We start from the raw sequence: 20,928 nt of genomic DNA, 5'->3' as shown, positions 1-20,928 counted from the left end.
ACCACTAGGCTACCCTGCCGCCCCTCCACTCTAACCACTAGGCTACCCTGCCGCCCCTCCACTCTAACCACTAGGCTACCCTGCCGCCCTCCACTCTAACCACTAGGCTACCCTGCCGCCCTCCACTCTAACCACTAGGCTACCCTACCGCCCCCTCCACTCTAACCACTAGGCTACCCTACCGCCCCTCCACTCTAACCACTAGGCTACCCTACCGCCCCTCCACTCTAACCACTAGGCTACACTACCGCCCCTCCACTCTAACCACTAGGCTACCCTACCGCCCCTCCACTCTAACCACTAGGCTACCCTGCCGCCCCTCCACTCTAACCACTAGGCTACCCTGCCGCCCCTCCACTCTAACCACTAGGCTACCCTGCCGCCCCTCCACTCTAACCACTAGGCTACCCTGCCGCCCCTCCACTCTAACCACTAGGCTACACTACCGCCCCTCCACTCTAACCACTAGGCTACCTGCCACCCCTCCACTTTAACCACTAGGCTACCCTGCCGCCCCTCCACTCTAACCACTAGGCTACCCTGCCGCCCCTCCACTCTAACCACTGGGCTACCCTGCCGCCCCTCCACTCTAACCACTAGGCTACCCTGCCGCCCCTCCACTCTAACCACTAGGCTACCCTGCCGCCCCTCCACTCTAACCACTAGGCTACCCTGCCGCCCCTCCACTCTAACCACTAGGCTAACCTGCCGCCCCTCCACTCTAACCACTAGGCTACCCTGCCGCCCCTCCACTCTAACCACTAGGCTACCCTGCCGCCCCTCCACTCTAACCACTAGGCTACCCTGCCGCCCCTCCACTCTAACCACTAGGCTACCCTGCCGCCCCTCCACTCTAACCACTAGGCTACCCTGCCGCCCCTCCACTCTAACCACTGGGCTACCCTGCCGCCCCTCCACTCTAACCACTGGGCTACCCTGCCTCCCCTCCACTCTAACCACTAGGCTACCCTGCCACCCCATGAGAAAATGAGACGTTATCACTGAAGCTTGGAGAGGAACAGAAACAAGGATCTATGGTTTATCACCATTTATTGGAGATGGACGTGTAAACTGAAGACACAGATATTAAAACGCTCAGTCAAATCTTCGTTCTTTGAACATAGGCTTTGCAAAAAGTCCACTTATACCAATTCTCAGAGGAAGATCTTGAAAAGGCAGAATACTTTAAAAAAAAATAAAAAAATTAAAAAAACACTACTTTAACTCATTTTTCTCCAATGATTTTCTCACCACTATTAGAAAATAATTTGTTGACTTTAACAGACAGACACTGACAGTATAAATAGAACCTCTATTTGTAAAAATATGGCAAGTGTTGAATCAAATGGGGGGGGGGTTGTCAAGGTTACAAACAAAGACATGGCCTGTGCTTTGTCAAGTCCAACAGAATTACATAATATAACAGGCTTCAGTGAATATGATTTGATGAATATGCATCTGGAGCAGAGTGGTCTTTCATGTGCCAGTGAGTGCAGTCTTATGCCAGTGCTAGTAAGGCCTGCCAACGACCAAAGGATTTGGTTATACTGCACAAACACGACCTGGGGCCATATCCACACAGCATCATAGAAAACGTCCTAGGAATCACGTTAAAACATGTTTTAGGACAACAACAACAAACTCTCAATGTGGGTTTTAAGATGACACAGCTGACAAACTGAGCCAGGAGTCGAATCAACTCCTAAAAAGTTTTGCTCATCTGGTAATCACGACAGCTCCAGGTACCGCAAAGGAAAGACAGAGATGACGTTTATTGACAGTGTTGCAAATTACAGGGAATACCAATCGTGATGAGACAAGCTGTGAACTCCACAGAATGCTTCAGACAACCACAGTGAATGTGACTGCACACCAAATGTTGCAATGGTAAAACAATATAATTACTGCCTATTGCGCTCCAAAGGGAAAACTTGAAATAACATGATCATTTAATTAACCTATCAAAAAAAAAGTTGATTTATTAGCCTAGTAGTTATTAATTATTTAGGCATATCATGTGAAATGGGCCTTGTGAAATCATTTTCAAAAGCATTCATTGCATTCAATGGCAAATTGGCATGCCAATGACCATAGGAGCTGTTTGTGACATCATCAATCCTATGATCCTATGATTGTTGGCATGCCAATGACCATAGGAGTTGTTTGTGACATCATCAATCCTATGATCCTATGATTGTTGGCATGCCAATGACCATAGGAGCTGTTTGTGACATCATCAATCCTATGATCCTATGATTGTTGGCATGCCAATGACCATAGGAGCTGTTTGTGACATCATCAATCCTATGATCCTATGATTGTTGGCATGCCAATGACCATAGGAGCTGTTTGTGACATCATCAATCCTATGATCCTATGATTGTTGGCATGCCAATGACCATAGGAGCTGTTTGTGACATCATCAATCCTATGATCCTATGATTGTTGGCATGCCAATGACCATAGGAGTTGTTTGTGACATCATCAATCCTATGATCCTATGATTGTTGGCATGCCAATGACCATAGGAGCTGTTTGTGACATCATCAATCCTATGATTGTTGGCATGCCAATGACCATAGGAGCTGTTTGTGACATCATCAATCCTATGATCCTATGATTGTTGGCATGCCAATGACCATAGGAGCTGTTTGTGACATCATCAATCCTATGATCCTATGATTGTTGGCATGCCAATGACCATAGGAGCTGTTTGTGACATCATCAATCCTATGATCCTATGATTGTTGGCATGCCAATGACCATAGGAGCTGTTTGTGACATCATCAATCCTATGATCCTATGATTGTTGGCATGCCAATGACCATAGGAGCTGTTTGTGACATCATCAATCCTATGATCCTATGATTGTTGGCATGCCAATGACCATAGGAGCTGTTTGTGACATCATCAATCCTATGATCCTATGATTGTTGGCATGCCAATGACCATAGGAGCTGTTTGTGACATCATCAATCCTATGATCCTATGATTGTTGGCATGCCAATGACCATAGGAGCTGTTTGTGACATCATCAATCCTATGATTGTTGGCATGCCAATGACCATAGGAGCTGTTTGTGACATCATCAATCCTATGATCCTATGATTATTGGCATGCCAATGACCATAGGAGCTGTTTGTGACATCATCAATCCTATGATTGTTGGCATGCCAATGACCATAGGAGCTGTTTGTGACATCATCAATCTTATGATCCTATGATTGTTGGCATGCCAATGACCATAGGAGCTGTTTGTGACATCATCAATCCTATGATCCTATGATTGTTGGCATGCCAATGACCATAGGAGCTGTTTGTGACATCATCAATGCTATGATCCTATGATTGTTGGCATGCCAATGACCATAGGAGCTGTTTGTGACATCATCAATCCTATGATTGTTGTGTTGTCAGACCATAGGAGCGGTTTGTGACATCATCAATCTTATGATCCTATGATTGTTGTGATGTCAGACCATAGGAGCTGTTTGTGACATCATCAATCCTATGATCCTATGATTGTTGGCATGCCAATGACCATAGGAGCTGTTTGTGACATCATAAATCCTATGATCCTATGATTGTTGGCATGCCAATGACCATAGGAGCTGTTTGTGACATCATCAATCCTATGATCCTATGATTGTTGGCATGCCAATGACCATAGGAGCTGTTTGTGACATCATCAATCCTATGATCCTATGATTGTTGTGTTGTCAGACCATAGGAGTTTAGAGTGACAACGACCATAGGAGTTGGCTATTTATGTTCTTGCTATTTATGTTCTTGCTATTTAGGTTCTTGCCAACTCCTATCGGCAAAACACGACAAACAGATCTGGGAAACCAGAATAGAAAAACAGACTCTGGTCCCAGATCAGTTTTGTGCCGTCTTGCCAACTTCCTGTGGTCGTTTTAATGCCCCCCCCCCGGCAGGGAATTGGCAATACAACACAAACTTGGTAGAAGCTTCTCCATCTAAACGGACACACGAGCACCAACATGGTAGAAGCTTCTCCATCTAAACGGACACGAGCACCAACATGGTAGAAGCTTCTCCATCTAAACGGACACACGAGCACCAACATGGTAGAAGCTTCTCCATCTAAACGGACACACGAGCACCAACATGGTAGAAGCTTCTCCATCTAAACGGACACACGAGCACCAACATGGTAGAAGCTTCTCCATCTAAACGGACACACGAGCACCAACATGGTAGAAGCTTCTCCATCTAAACGGACACACGAGCACCAACATGGTAGAAGCTTCTCCATCTAAACGGACACACGAGCACCAACATGGTAGAAGCTTCTCCATCTAAACGGACACACGAGCACCAACACGGTAGAAGCTTCTCCATCTAAACGGACACACGAGCACCAACACGGTAGAAGCTTCTCCATCTAAACGGACACACGAGCACCAACATGGTAGAAGCTTCTCCATCTAAACGGACACGAGCACCAACATGGTAGAAGCTTCTCCATCTAAACGGACACGAGCACCAACATGGTAGAAGCTTCTCCATCTAAACGGACATGAGCACCAACATGGTAGAAGCTTCTCCATCTAAACGGACACGAGCACCAACATGTGAAGTTTATAGGAAGTCGAGTTGAGTGTCAAATGAAGATAAAGAGGCTATATTTTTGAGAAATTAAGTCATATAATTATTTCAAGCATTTTCCATCCTAAACAAATAGCAGTAAGCAAAGGCTCAGATCATTTCTAATTTCTCTCCCTCATGTAACGAAGATAAAAGTTCACAAAAGTAACATGAAAAGGTAGATCTACTAATTAGTTACTGTGTGTTTACTGATATCAAGTTTAATCATTATTATGTGATTAAAACTCATAATTATTTTACCAAATCGGTAGCGGATTTACCAAAAAATAACAACAGAATTACTGTAATTGAATCCGCTACAATGGGATATCAAAGTAGACACAAACCACAGTTGGGTCACCTGCTACTTCCACTGGCATACTGTTATGTTCAGCTCATAGTGTCTCCTGTTATGTTCAGCTCATAGTGTCTCCTGTTATGTTCAGCTCATAGTGTCTCCTGTTACTGTCCTCTCTTCTACTGACTGTTATGTTCAGCTCAGTGTCTCCTGTTACTGTCCTCCCTTCCACTGACTGTTATGTTCAGCTCAGTGTCTCCTGTTACTGTCCTCTCTTCTACTGACTGTTATGTTCAGCTCAGTGTCTCCTGTTACTGTCCTCTCTTCTACTGACTGTTATGTTCAGCTCAGTGTCTCCTGTTACTGTCCTCCCTTCCACTGACTGTTATGTTCAGCTCATAGTGTCTCCTGTTATGTTCAGCTCATAGTGTCTCCTGTTATGTTCAGCTCATAGTGTCTCCTGTTACTGTCCTCCCTTCCACTGACTGTTATGTTCAGCTCAGTGTCTCCTGTTACTGTCCTCTCTTCTACTGACTGTTATGTTCAGCTCAGTGTCTCCTGTTACTGTCCTCCCTTCCACTGACTGTTATGTTCAGCTCATAGTGTCTCCTGTTACTGTCCTCCCTTCCACTGACTGTTATGTTCAGCTCAGTGTCTCCTGTTACTGTCCTCCCTTCCACTGACTGTTATGTTCAGCTCAGTGTCTCCTGTTACTGTCCTCCCTTCCACTGACTGTTATGTTGTCTTCACTATTATTCTACAATGTAGAAAATAGTCAAAAATAAAGATATAGATATATATTTTAACTGTTTGGACTTAGGCGACCTGAAAAAAAATGCTTAGGCGGCTCGCCCATGATTACAATGGCAGACAAAATCACTGGAATGGTCAACAGTAGCCCTGTCAGAGAATCTCAGTCTGCATCCTGGCTCATAGGGAGATACAATATCTGAGCTCTAGGATGGGGACTGTACTGTACTGTGATGTCATAGACATAGACGATTGTTTCAGATTTTGTCTGGTCCGGAAAACAACCAAATGTGGACTTGTTTAGGGGCGGAGCTCATTAAACTAATAGCCCGTGTGTAGAATAATAAGAATAATAAAAATAAGGATAATGCATATTTCTTCCTTTGTGTACCTATTTAGGATACACCACCATGAAGATAATGATATTCAGATCCATAATCATGCATTTCTATATAGTTACAGGTCAGGGACATGTACTTCTGTTACCATAATGCCATTAGTGGAGGTAAATCCACTTCACCTACTGTAGTCCAGGACAGGCTTTACTGAATGAACAAAGATGGAATGCAATATGACACTTGATTAAATAGTCTGTCGAATTGCCTCGTCTCAAGAGGGAAGATCCTAGGAGCCAGATTAGGTGAGGGCAGATAGCCCCAATGCGGTACTGCTGGCATCAAAACAACCCCGCTGGGGTAAAGGAGTTCTGTTGCCGGGCATTAAGGATATTATAGCTGGTGGTGGTAGGGAAGTGGATGGCAACAACTGCTGGCATCAAAAACGGCAAGTGAGAAAACATGGGTAATTTAACATATAAATACATCCCAAGATTTACACCCCATTGGTTAAGAGAGAAGGAAGTGATAATTGTAAGAGTGAGCCCATAGGTTGAACAGCAAGCGTGAGGAATGTGCATTATCGTGCCGTGCTTATAGGCTATAAGGTCAATAGGTGAAGGACATTTCACAACATGGCTAATAGGAAAGACGCTATGATGTAATACATGTATAACTATGCCACTTTGTTTACATACTCATCTCATATGTATATACTGCACTCAATACCATCTACTGTATCTTGCCTATGCTGCTCTGTACCATCACTCATTCATATATCTTTATGTACATATTCTTTATCCCCTTACACTTGTGTCTATAAGGTAGTAGTTTTGGAATTGTTAGTTAGATTACTTGTTGGTTATCACTGCATTGTCGGAACTAGAAGCACAAGCATTTCGCTACACTCGCATTAACATCTGCTAACCATCTGTATGTGACAAATACAATTTGATACGTTAGTATTCATTCCCACTATTGCCCGTAGAATATGAAACAGGGTGAATTCTGTTATACTCACTGAATGGAGTTAAACGAGCGTTCAAACCAGCCTTCCTGATTGAAATAGAGTTCTAGGAAAGTTCAATCTAGTACATGTTTAACTGAGTGAACAAGAACGACAGAGCCGGGTAGGAAGGCAGCCCTACGCAGGACCGCTGGCATCGAAACACACCCCAGAATAATCAGTTACTTACCAGGGAGAAGGGACGCAACGAAACAACAATTGGATCTAAAGATTAAAAAACAATGACTATCTACATGTAAAATAGACGCATGAAAGAAATATAACAAAAGTGAGATTATACTGTGATGGAAAGTATTATATGACATTTTCATTAAAACATGGGCGGGCTGAACACCATGTGTTAAGACGATATGCTACGTACGCTTGTATGTAGAACCTCTGTAATGCAATTTGTATGATATAATGAGACATTGGCTTTGCGTCGAACTAAGTCATACAAAGTGATAGGGACACGTGCCAAAAAGTGTCTGACCGAAAGGCGGCCTGCTGAGTGCCTTGATGATGAAAGTGTAATAATGAATGACTATATGAATGAGTTTCAGATGGAGACTCGCCAACTAAAGTAACTTTTGAAAGCTATGATAAAAAGGACCATTGCTGAGAGGACGGACGATAGATTTGGGCCTAACATGTAAGGTGTAGGCAGAGCATGAGGGTGAAGGTTGAATTATATCCTAGCGTGGCTGCAACTACACTTCTGAACGAGTGACCAGTGACCAGTGACCAGGTAAAATATTACCCCTTTATTTAACTTGAGAGGAGATGAGTGAAAACAGATGTGGGTTGTAGAGAGATGAAAGCAGAATGACGGGGAGCAGAGAGAGGTCAAGCAGGGATATGTATTAGCATAACGCATGAGAATTAGATTCAGTGTAAGTGCTAGCTATTATGATAGTACCCTAGGAACCTGATTTAAAAAGCTTGAGAGTGAGGCTCTAGTGATTAAGGTTAAAAGACCAGATCAGAAAAACCTAAATCACATGAAGGAAATAAAAGCGACAGAAGTTGCGAACTTGCCATTAGAAGGAAGTCAGGGAAAACCAGTCAAAAAAGCCTTGCGAAACGTCAACACCGAGGGAAACCACCTGAGGGCTACGAGATGCTGTAGAACAGGAAGTAGCAGGTAGCTTAGTACTGAGTATAAGTGTGTTGCGATGAAGAAGAGTCGTGCTGACTGAATATGAATGGGCAAAGAGACAAAGCAATGAAACAAAGCAACAAGAAGTAAGTGTTGCCTGAGAGAGTGTTTGAGTCTGGTTGAGTCTGAAGATCTTCCATAAGTAGACGGATAAGAAAGCAGACATAGTAAAAACCTCAGAGGGCCAACTGTCTAACACCTAATGACGTCTTAAAGAAAAGGTTTAATTAAAGCATCTTGAGATGATCTACTATTTATTATTAGTATCTATTATACCACTATTAGCACTGTTCTAACATGAAAAGGCACTTGAGATTATCTACTATTTATTATTATTATTATTATCTAGTATACTACTATTAGCACTGTTCTAACATGAAAAGGCACTTGAGTAAAAGTGTAAATGAAAGCTTGGACGTGCAGTTGCCAGACGAACCTTGCACGCTAGCAGTGAAATGAGCATTAATACATGAAATGAGTAAAGGACCCAACATGGTGGAACCCATTGCCCTCACTAGCTTTAAGCACCAGCTGTCAGAGCAGCTCACTGCACCTGTACATAGCCCATCTGTAAACAGCCCATCCAACTACCTCATCCCCATACTCTATTTATTTATCTTGCTCCTTTGCACCCCAGTATCTCTCCTTGCACATTCATCTTCTGCACATCTATCACTCCAGTGTTTAATAGCTATATCGTAATTACCTCTCCACTAAGGCCTATTTATTGCCTTTACCTCCCTTATCTTACCTCATTTGCACTCACTGTATATAGACTTTTTCTACTGTATTATTGACTGTATGTTTGTTTTATTCCATGTGTAACTGTGTTGTTGTATGTGTCAAACTGCTTTGCTTTATCTTGGCCAGGTCGCATTTGTAAATGAGAACTTGTTATCAACTTGCCTACCTGGTTAAATAAAGGTGAAACAAAAATGAAAAACATTTTAAAAAATTGCTGGGCAGCCTTAATTTGCAAATTGAAGGTGATGACTATGGGACCAACCGTTGTTAGTTGGGTAGGATGTTAGCTTGCATAGAGAAGCATTTCCCCGAATTAGTTCAGGTAAGATGTAGCCCCGGTTATTAGAAACTGAAGCTCCACCTGTAACAATGAACAAAAAGTATTAGAATAAAGACAAATACATGAAATGAGCATTAATAGGCCTGCAGGCAGCACAACTGAAGCTGAAGGCCACAGTTCTTAATTGATGGAGGAATGTTGATGGCAGTTTGCTGCTGGGAGGCTGGAGAACATAACCGTTATTCAGGATGGAACTGACTGCAAGGACTGACTCAACATATCAAGTTATTGCAGAAGATATTTCGTTAATGAGATGAAATACAAAATGAAATGTAAATGCCTACAGTGATGAGAGTTAAAAGGCAGTAGCCGGTCTACTGAGCTCAAAGTACGGATGAAATATATATTTTAAATTCGTCACTGGAGAATCAATTGATGAAATGACTGTGATATTGCAAAGAACCACTTGTGAAATTATGCATTTCATCCAACTTAATATCAAATACAAACAACTATGCTTACAGACTTTAGGAGCCATGTTGTCTCTGATACTAATGCATGATGGCTGGTGATGGAGTGTTGGCCAATCAACAAGCTGCTCCTGGGTTCACTTTGGTTCCAGTCCACTCCTATATAACCATATAGCTGTGAACAGAGCAAAGGGTCGTTTTTTATTTATTTAACCTTTATTTAACTAGGCAAGTCAGTTAAGAACTAATTCTTATTTACAATGACGGCCTACCAAAAGGTTGTCTACAGTTGAAGTCGGAAGATTACATGCACCTTAGCCAAATACATTTAAACTCTGTTTTTCACAATTCCTGACATTTAATCAGAGTAAAAATTCCCTGTCTTAGGTCAGTTAGGATCACCACTTTATTTTAAGAATGTGAAATGTCAGAATAATATAGTCGAGAGAATGGTTTATTTGAGCTTTTATTTCTTTCATCACATTCCCAGTGGGTCAGAAGTTTACATACACTCAATCAGTATTTGGTAGCATTGCCTTTAAATGGTTTAACTTGGGTTAAACATTTTGGGTATTCTATAGGGTTGAGGTCAGGGCTTTGTGATGGCCACTCCAATACATTGACTTTGTTATCCTTAAGCTATTTTGCCACAACTTTGGAAGTATGCTTGGGGTCATTGTCCATTTGGAAGACGCATTTGCGACCAAGCTTTAACTTCCTGACTGATGTCTTGAGATGTTGCTTCAATATATCCCCATAATTTCCCCTCCCATTTATTTTGTGGAGTGCACCAGTCCCTCCTGCAGTAAAGCACCTTCGCAACATGATGCTGCCACCCGCAACATGATGCTGCCACCCGCAACATGATGCTGCCACCCGCAACATGATGCTGCCACCCGCGTACTTCATGGATGGGATGGTGTTCTTTGGCTTGCAAGCCTCCACTTTTTTCCTCCAAACATAACGATGGTCATTATGGCCAAACAGTTCTATTTTTGTTTCATCAGACCAGAGTCCTTTTCTCCAAAAAGTACGATCTTTGTCCCCATGTGCAGCTTTTGTTATGGCGGTTTTGGAGCAGTGGCTTCTTCCTTGCTGAGCGGCCTTTCAGGTTATGTCGATATAGGACTCGTTTTGCTGTGGATATAGATACTTTTGTACCTGTTTCCTCCAGCATCTTCACAAGGTCCATTGCTATTGTTCTGGGGTTGATTTGCACTTTTCGCACCAAAGTACGTTCATCTCTGGGAGACAGAGCATGCTGCGTGGTTCCATGGTGTTTATAATACTTGCGTACTATTGTTTGTACAGACGTGGTACCTTCAGGCATTTGGAAATTGCTCCCAAGGATGAACCAGACTTGTGGAGGTCTACAATTTTTTTTTCTTTTGATTTTCCCATGATGTCAAGCAAAGAGGCACTGAGTTTGAAGGTAGGCCTTGAAATACATCCACAGGTACACCTCCAATTGACTCAAATTATGTCAATTAGCCTATCAAAAGCTTATAAAGCCATGACATTATTTACTGGAATTTTCCAAGCTGTTTAAAGGCAGTCAACTTAGTGTATGTAAACTTCTGACCCACTGGAACTGTGATACAGTGAATTATAAGTAAAATAATCTGCCTGTAAACAATTGTTGGAAAAGTTACTTGTGTCATGCACAAAGTAGATGTCCTAACCGACTTGCCCAAACTATAGTTTGTTAACAAGACATTTGTGGAGTGGTTGAAAAATTAGTTTTAATGACTCCAACCTAAGTGTATGTAAAACTTCCGACTTCAACTGTACATGACCCTAAGCATGATGGGATGTTAATTGCTTAATTAACTCAGGAACCAAACCGGTGTGGTAGCACCTGCTTTCAATATACTTTGTATCCCTCCATTTCCTCCCGTGTTTCCATGGTTTCGGGAGTTACCTGTTTGTGTAAACTAAGGAACGGTTGGTTATAAGGGACTTTTAACCAATGGTGGTCTTTGAACCAAGAAGAACAGAGAAAGACAAGATATTAATTAATGAGTTGAATATCTTGACAATTTGAGTGGTTGAAAAATGAGTTTTAATGACTCCAACCTAAGTGTATGTAAACTTCTGTCTTCATCTGTATATAAGGTGCCACAGTTGACAATGCATGTCTGAGAAAAAAGACAAGCCTGGAGGTCGAAGGAATTGTCCGTAGAGCTCCGAGACAGGATTGTGTCGAGGCACAGATCTGGGGAAGGGTTCCAAAAGATTTCTGCAGTGTTAAAGATCCCCAAGAACACCCTCCATCATTCTTAAATGGAAGAAGTTTGGAACCAACAAGAGTCTTCCTAGAGATGGCCGCCCGGCCAAACTGAACAATCGGGGGGAGAAGGGCCTTGCTCAGAGAGGTGACCAAGAACCACTCTGACATAGCTCCAGAGTTTCTCTGTGGAGATGGGAGAACCTTCCAGAAGGACAACCATCTCTGCAGCGCTCCACCAATCAGGCCTTTATGGTAGTGGCCAAGATGGAAGCCACTCCTCAGTAAAAAGGCACATGACAGCCCGCTTGGAGTTTGCCAAAAGGTACCTAAAGGACTCTCAGACCATGAGAAACAAGAGTTCCTGGTCTGATGAAACCAAGATTGAACTTTTTAGACTGAATGGAAACATGGCAGCATCATGCTGTGAGGATGTTTGTCAGCGGCAGGGATTGGGAGACTAGTCAGGATCGAGGGAAAGATGAACTGAGCTAAGTACAGAGAGATCTTGATGAAAACCTGCTACATAGTGCTCAGGACATCAGACTGGAGTGAAGGATCACCCTCCAACAGGACAATGACCTTAAGCCCACAGCCAAGACAATGCAGGAGTGGCTTCGGGACAAGTCTCTGAATGTCCTTGAGTGGCCAAGACAGAACCCGGACTTGAACCCAATCGAACATCTCTAGAGAGACCTGAAAGTAGCTGTGCAGCATCTCTCCCCATCCAACCTAACAGAACTTCGAGAGGATCTCCTGAGAAGAATGGGAGAAACTTCCCAAATACAGGTGTGCCAAGCTTGTAGCGTCATACTCAAGAGGACTCGAGGCTGTAGTCCCTGCCAAAAGGTGAGTCAACAAAATACTGAGTAAATGGTCTGAATACTTTCTGAATACACTGTATGACAATAATATATTACACTATTTATTTTTTATTTTATTTTACCTTTATTTAACTAGGCAAGTCTGTTATGAACAAATTCTTATGTTCAATGACGGCCTAGGAACAGTGGGTTAACTGCCTGTTCAGGGGCAGAACGACAGAGTTGTACATTGTCAGCTCGGGGGTATTGATTTGGCACATTAGCCGCTTACAATGAAGGCTATATTATACGCATGCATTGCGTGCAGAACTTAAGAATAAAGTGACAATGAGTAACGATGAACATGGCCAGAGAAATATAGGCCAATCATGATTATAGGGGAGTGGCGGTCATGACATTTTGTCAAGCAAATGACTGCCGATCTCACGATAACTGACCACTAATGTTGTTGTTTAAAAAAAAAAAAGGTATCTCCAGGCTTTCATGTTTAGCATCTGCAGGTCTCCACACATACAAGCCGCTGATGTTCGCCTTCGGAACATCCACATCTACTAAATATACACGGAGTGTAAAAAAACATTATGAACACCTGCTCTTTCCATGACATAGACGGACCAGGTGAATCCAGGTGAAAGCTATGATCCTTTATTGATGTCCCCTTGTTAAATCCACTTCAATCAGTGTAGATGAGGGGGAGGAGACGGGTTAAAAGAAGGATTAAGCCTTGAGACAATTGAGAGATGGAAGGTGTATGTGTGCCATCTCAGAGGTTGAATGGGCCAAGACTAAATATTGAAGTGCCTTTGAACAGGGTATGGTAGTATGTGCCAGGCACGCCGGCTCGTGTCAAGACGCTGCAGGGTTTCTCACACATCAGTTTCCTGTGTGTATGAATAATGGTTCAAAAGGACATCCACCCAATTTGACAACTGTGGGAAGCATTGGAGTCAACATGGCCCAGCATCCCTGTGGAACGCTTTCGACACCTTGTAGAGTCCATGCACCAACAATTTTGGCCTGGGGGCCTGCAACTCAATATTAGGGAGTTATAATAATAATAATAATAATATATGCCATTTAGCGGACGCTTTTATCCAAAGGGGGCCTGCAACTCAATATTAGGGAGTTCTTCTTAATGTTTTGTAAACTCAGTGTACACCACCACAATAAATCCATGATTTATTTTAGGCACGTCTAAAGAAACATTATGATAGGAAGAAAACGTATTTCAGAAGAACAGAATATGAGTCGGTCTACTGTATGTGATCTGGCCATGCACCTTGCCATAGGCTGTAGGCGAGTTCATTTAGCAGACAAAAGATAAGCTTGTCTGTCTATTACTCTATACACATTATAGTATAGAATAATATAATTGAACTTTCCCATTCCTGGAGCGAGTGGACATATGAAGAGGCTGTGTTGAATGTAAAAAGTTATACTTTTTAAAAATGCGAATGGAGGTTGCTTTCCTGCAGTTCCATTTTTTAAATCATGCTGGGTAGGTTACTCCAATTTTATAGTGGAGCAGCTGACAAATAAATATAGTCGCAGCTGGGATCCTCCTCTTTTTAGTGACAACCCAAAAAAACTGCTGCTTTCACACGGGATTGCGTAGAGAAATGTCTGGGCTTATAAGAACACATTTCTTCACGATTTAACTATTGTTTGAGGAGCAGGCAGCCTCTCACTGTGCGACAGGTGATATCCCGCCAAAACTCTGTACGCCATGCGCTCTCCAACCACGTTCCTGCAGCTACCCAGTGCTCTGTACAAAGTGGGCTCTCCAACCACGTTCCTGCAGCTACCCAGTGCTCTGTACGAAGTGGGCTCTCCAACCATGTTCCTGCAGCTACCCAGTGCTCTGTACGAAGTGGGCTCTCCAACCATGTTCCTGCAGCTACCCAGTGCTCTGTACGAAGTGGGCTCTCCAACCATGTTCCTGCAGCTACCCAGTGCTCTGTACGAAGGGGGCTCTCCAACCATGTTCCTGTAGCTACCCAGTGCTCTGTACGAAGTGGGCTCTCCAACCATGTTCCTGCAGCTACCCAGTGCTCTGTACGAAGTGGGCTCTCCAACCATGTTCCTGCAGCTACCCAGTGCTCTGTACGAAGTGGGCTCTCCAACCATGTTCCTGCAGCTACCCAGTGCTCTGTATGTCATGGGCTCTCCAACCATGTTCCTGTAGCTACCCAGTGCTCTGTAGGAAGTGGGCTCTCCAACCACTAGTCCAACGCTCTAACCACTAGTCCAACGCTCTAACCACTAGTCCAACGCTCTAACCACTAGTCCAACGCTCTAACCACTAGTCCAACGCTCTAACCACTAGAACCGACAGTATCCCCTAGGCCCCCAATGAACCGACAGTATCCCCTAGGCCCCCAATGAACCGACAGTATCCCCTAGGCCCCCAATGAACCGACAGTATCCCCTAGGCCCCCAATGAACCGACAGTATCCCCTAGGCCTGTAGGTTCTCTCCCAGACTCATGGATAGAACGTTTGCAGTGTAGCACAAGGTAACCAGTCCATCCAGTATGCATAATAATACTGTCCACAATCAAAGGGGATTACTAGAATTTGTATAGGCTAGACCAATTATGTACCAACAACATCTGAAATATAGATATATGTTTTCTTCTTCTGAAGTACGTAATATGCAGTAGGAAATTAGGCTATGTATTGTATAATGATTCAGTTAATTTTTTTGGGGGGCTTGGCATCACATACATTACATTACATTACATTACATTACATTCATACACACATACATCACATTTCATACACGCACGCACGCACACACACGCACACACGCACGCACGCACGCACACATACATACAATCTGCTAGCTGTACAGGGCTATACAGCACATCAGTAAAACAACAGATTGATGTGTGGACTTTATTTTATACAATGTATGTTTTCATTGCTTGTTAGTAAATAAATAAATAAAATCGGTCTTCCTTTTTAAAAAATGGAAAAGTTGTATGTGTCTGACTATTCGTTAATTATTCAACAGCAGTCGACAAGGTTGTTCTGGTTCTGAGGCCTGCAATGCGCTAATGTTGTGTCAAATGGACATTGTGTCAACCCTCTACAACCTGGCATGGTATAATTTGCCCTCGCTCTTGGCGAGACAAAAAAAGAATGATTGCCGACCTCCTATACCTGCAAAGTGGAATAGTATCCGAGACTATACAGTGTTGGCTCACAATGTACTTTTATGAATGTAAAAGAGGCAATTTACTGTTCATCCCTGTCATTTACTTCCATCCATTTCTGTTAAGGCATTAACTACAGTTATTTAGCATTCTCATTCTCGGAGTGAAAATGTTTGCAGAGTTCACAACCTGCTACACTTCTGAGAAACAAGTTTTGGTTTATTTCGTAACCATCAGTTACACGACCCATGTGAGCGATGAGAATGTGTCTGGTTTCTCTGTCCTGTTAATGTTGACGGAGCACGCATAGAATGTTGACGGAGCACGCATAGAATGTTGACGGAGCACGCATAGAATGTTGACGGAGCACGCATAGAATGTTGACGGAGCACGCATAGAATGTTGACGGAGCACGCATAGAAGTACCTGGCCTGCATCTCGCCAATGTCAAATGTAGGAAAGTGCCAATTTGGAGATGTCTGATTTCTGATTGTTTTAACTCACCAACACTAATAAGGTATAATAAGCTTCTCAGTCATTTTTTTCTTCACCTCACACGGTAATTCAACAACATTGATTTTTATATATATATATTTTTATTTATTTTTATTTATTTATTATATATATTTTTTTAAACATCCATTCAAAATGCCAATTTCATCTTCATACTATAACATAGTTGTCCCCTCAAATAATTTCCTTGTCAATTAATAATATTTTTGACTATTTTCAGAAAAGTCTAAGGTAGGGCTAGGTTTTTTAATACGTTTTAAGGAAAGGAGAAATATTTGCTTGTGTCTGACATGCGCTGATGACTTTGATTGACAGGTGCTTTTATGGGCGTGTGCACGCTGATTCTCTCTATAGGCCCACATGTCCTTTCCGAAAATGTCCGAAAGTAGCCTGTCTGTCTGGACTCCCATCTCTTTAATAAGAATCAAACACTCCTGTCGTGATTTAATCTTGTTAAAAGGCCTATTTTTAGTAGCTAAATTATTTATCTCATTTCATGCGTCCTGTCTTTGAAGAACATATGCAAATGCCATCGAATGACCGCAGTAAGCAAGGTTTGAGATGTTATGAGAATATTTGGGAAAAGTAGGAGAAAACCCATCGGACTTCGTTTGAATGATTTTGTGCGTCGAAATAAGATCTGTATTGATGGGTTCTGGGTTTTGACTCCTAAACTTTAAATATAATTAATTATCAGGTATCCTATTGAAATATTGAGTGCCATAGTCTGGTTATCCGTCTCCCGACCCCTCCTGTCACGGCCTCCAGTATTTATGCTGCAATAGTATGCTCCCTCTCATCCCCCCCCAGAGGACCTGAGCCCTGTGACCATGCCTCAGGACTCCCTGACCTGATGACTTTTTGCTGTCCCCAGCCCAGCTGGGCATGCTGCTGCTTCAGTTTCAACTGTTATGCCTGCGGCTATGGATCCCTGAACTGTTCAACGTGCTACCTTATCCCTGACCTGCAGTTTTCCACTCTCTCTCTACCGCACCTGCTGTCTCTAACTCTGAATGCTGGGCTATGAAAAGCCAACTGACATTTACTCCTGAGGTACTGACCTGTTGCACCCTCGACAACCACTGTGATTATTATTTGACAACACATTCTCATTTACAGCAACGACCTGGGGAATAGTTACAGGGGAGAGGGGGATGAAGGAGCCAATTATAAGCTGGGGATAGGTGACCATGATGGTATGAAGGTCAGATTGGGAATTTAGCCAGGACACAAGGGGTTAACACCCCTACTCTTACGATAAATGCCATGGGATCTTTAATGACCTGAGAGTCAGGACACCCGTTTAACATCCCATCCAAAAGACAGCACCCTACACAGGACAATGTCCCCAATCACTGCCCTGGGGCATTGGGAAATTCTTTATTTTTTTAGACCAGAGGAAAGAGTGCCTCCTACTGGCCCTCCAACACCACTTCCAGCAGCATCTGGTCTCCCATCCAGGGACCTGACCAGGACCAACCCTGCTTAGCTTCAGAAGCAAGTCAGCAGTGGATGCAGGGTGGTATGCTGCTGGCTAACATAGTGGGATACAGGGTGGTATGCTGCTGACTCCTGAGGTGCTGACCTGTTGCACCCTCTACAACCACTGTGATTATCATTATTTGACCCTGCTGATCATCTATAAACGTTTGAACATCTTGGCCATGTACTGTTATAATTTGCTTCTACACCTGCATTGCTTGCTGTTTGGGGTTTTAGGCTGGGTTTCTGTACAGCACTTTGAGATATCAGCTGATGTACGAAGGGCTATATAAATCAATTTGATTTGATTTGATTTGATAATCTCCACCCGGCACAGCCAGAAGAGGACTGGCCACCCCTCAGAGCCTGGTTCCTCTCCAGGTTTCTTCCTAGGTTCTAGGGAGTTTTTCCTAGCCACCGTGCTTCTACAACTGCATTGCTTGCTGTTTGGTTGATTTAAGGCTGGGTTTCTGTACAGCACTTTGTGACATCAGCTGATGTAAAAAGGGCTTTATAAATACATTTGATTGATTGATTGATTGATTGATTGATTGATCTGTAGGAGGAATGTATATAGTGGAGGAAATTAAGCTTGAAATGTATTGAGTAAAGTAAGAGCAACAACATGTGGCAGGCACTGATAAGGGTGGAGATATGTGGTTCAGTGAGGAAGGGGGCCGAGGTCAGGTCAGGTCACATTAAGTGCTACCACGAAACTCTCTGATGAAGAGGATATGCTGTAGCCTGGGATCAGAGGTATTAAAGACGGCTGGATAGCCGCCTGCACCGGGTCGTTGGTCACGGCAGTAGCTAGAGGGGCCCGGGTGGAGACGGCTGCAGAATGGGGAGCAGAGGGGCCCGGGTGGAGATGGCTGCAGAATGGGGAGCAGAGGGGCCCGGGTGGAGATGGCGGCAGAATGGGGAGCAGAGGGGCCCGGGTGGAGATGGCTGCAGAATGGGGAGCAGAGGGGCCCGGGTGGAGATGGCGGCAGAAGCAGAATGGGGAGCAGAGGGGCCCGGGTGGAGACGGCTGCAGAAGCAGAATGGGGAGCAGAGGGGCCCGGGTGGAGATGACTGCAGAAGCTGAATGGGGAGCAGAGGGGCCCGGGTGGAGATGGCTGCAGCAGCAGAATGGGGAGCAGAGGGGCCCGGATGGAGACGGCTGCAGCAGCAGAATGGGGAGCAGAGGGGCCCGGATGGAGACGGCTGCAGCAGCAGAATGGGGAGCAGAGGGGCCCGGATGGAGACGGCTGCAGAAGCAGAATGGGGAGCTAGAGGAAGAAGGGCCACAGCCTCGCGTCTTAAAATGTTGGTTTTTGTTTGGCATACATTTTACAGTGAACAAATCTGAGTCAAAGCATAATTCTGTTACCGAACAGATCTGGGATCAGGCTACTGTTCCTCTGTTGTGCCACTTCATCTCTGTCACATTAAAAGACCCTCTGCTACAGATCTGATCTAGGACCAGGCTAGAGGAACAGACATTACCCTGTGCTCCTGGATGAGGATGTCCCTGGCGATGTTAAAGATGAGGGTGTGGAGGTGTCTGGAGTAGAAGGCCAGAGTGTAGTCATAGTCAAACCCGTAGATCTCGATGTCACCCAGACTCATCTCGTTGTTGGCAAAGATGGTGTCGGGGTTCACACTGTTCCTAGAGATCACAGGGATCAGGGCTAAATGAGAAGGAAAAACAAGAGGGTGGAGAACAAGAAGAATTACATGCATGTTTTACATTTCTTCCTCAAGCTTTCTTGATGTGTTGTGTCAATGTTGGTTAAAAAAATATATATATATTGCCCCTCTGCAAATGAATACAAGCCTCTGTCATGCTCTTGCTGATTAGTGACATGAATTATGATGCATTTGAAATCATTTGTCAACACGATCATAAAGGTTTCTAGCTAAAGGAGATGTGAAAACACCAATGCACCCTGAAAGTCTGCATATTTATTCATTTCTTATATATTTTTTGTTTTAGGTCTGAATATAATGTATGTGTATTGTAGGTATGTGTATTGTAGGTATGTGTATTGTGGGTATGTGTATTGTAGGTATGTGTATTGTAGGTATGTGTATTGTAGGTATGTGCATATAATGTATGTGTATTGTAGGTATGTGTATTGTAGGTATGTGTATTGTAGGTATGTGCATATAATGTATGTGTATTGTAGGTATGTGTATTGTAGGTATGTGTATTGTAGGTATGTGCATATAATGTATGTGTATTGTAGGTATGTGTATTGTAGGTATGTGTATTGTAGGTATGTGTATTGTAGGTATGTGCATATAATGTATGTGTATTGTAGGTATGTGTATTGTAGGTATGTGTATTGTAGGTATGTGCATATAATGTATGTGTATTGTAGGTATGTGTATTGTAGGTATGTGTATTGTAGGTATGTGTATTGTAGGTATGTGCATATAATGTATGTGTATTGTAGGTATGTGTATTGTAGGTATGTACATATAAGCTATGTGTATTGTAGGTATGTACATATAAGCTGTGTGTATTGTAGGTATGTGCATATAAGGTATGTGTATTGTAGGTATGTGTATTGTAGGTATGTGTATTGTAGGTATGTGTATTGTAGGTATGTGTATTGTAGGTATGTGCATATAAGGTATGTGCATATAAGGTATGTGTATTGTAGGTATGTGTATTGTAGGTATGTGTATTGTAGGTATGTGCATATAAGGTATGTGTATTGTAGGTATGTGCATATAAGGTATGTGTATTGTAGGTATGTGCATATAGGGTATATGTATTGTAGTTATGTGTATTGTAGGTATGTGTATTGTGGGTATGTGCATATAAGGTATGTGTATTGTAGGTATGTGTATTGTAGGTATGTGTATTGTAGGTATGTGCATTGTAGGTATGTGCATTGTAGGTATGTGTATTGTAGGTATGTGTATTGTAGGTATGTGTATTGTAGGTATGTGCATATAAGGTATGTGTATTGTAGGTATGTGCATATAAGGTATGTGTATTGTGTAGAACAACGGTCAGTATGGGACCCCTGACCCATTGCTTTGATATGTTACACACGATGGGCTCATTTCCAGAGACAA

At 43.0% G+C, this 20,928-nt stretch overlaps 1 protein-coding gene across 1 annotated transcript in view; it reads right to left on the bottom strand.

The window, feature by feature from the left end:
• LOC124032253 (5'-nucleotidase domain-containing protein 3-like) overlaps positions 1-20,928 on the bottom strand; it is a 50,752-nt gene that overhangs the window by 27,836 nt on the left and 1,988 nt on the right. The window contains exon 2 of the mRNA XM_046344514.1: positions 19,345-19,529. Within this exon, the coding sequence (XP_046200470.1) occupies positions 19,345-19,529 (185 nt within the window). The remainder of the gene's footprint in view (positions 1-19,344; positions 19,530-20,928) is intronic.

Source organism: Oncorhynchus gorbuscha, linkage group LG01 (assembly GCF_021184085.1).
Source record: "Oncorhynchus gorbuscha isolate QuinsamMale2020 ecotype Even-year linkage group LG01, OgorEven_v1.0, whole genome shotgun sequence".
NCBI lineage: Eukaryota > Metazoa > Chordata > Actinopteri > Salmoniformes > Salmonidae > Oncorhynchus > Oncorhynchus gorbuscha.
Note: the sequence above shows the minus strand (reverse complement) of the source record. Positions and strands in the feature narration are given on the sequence as shown.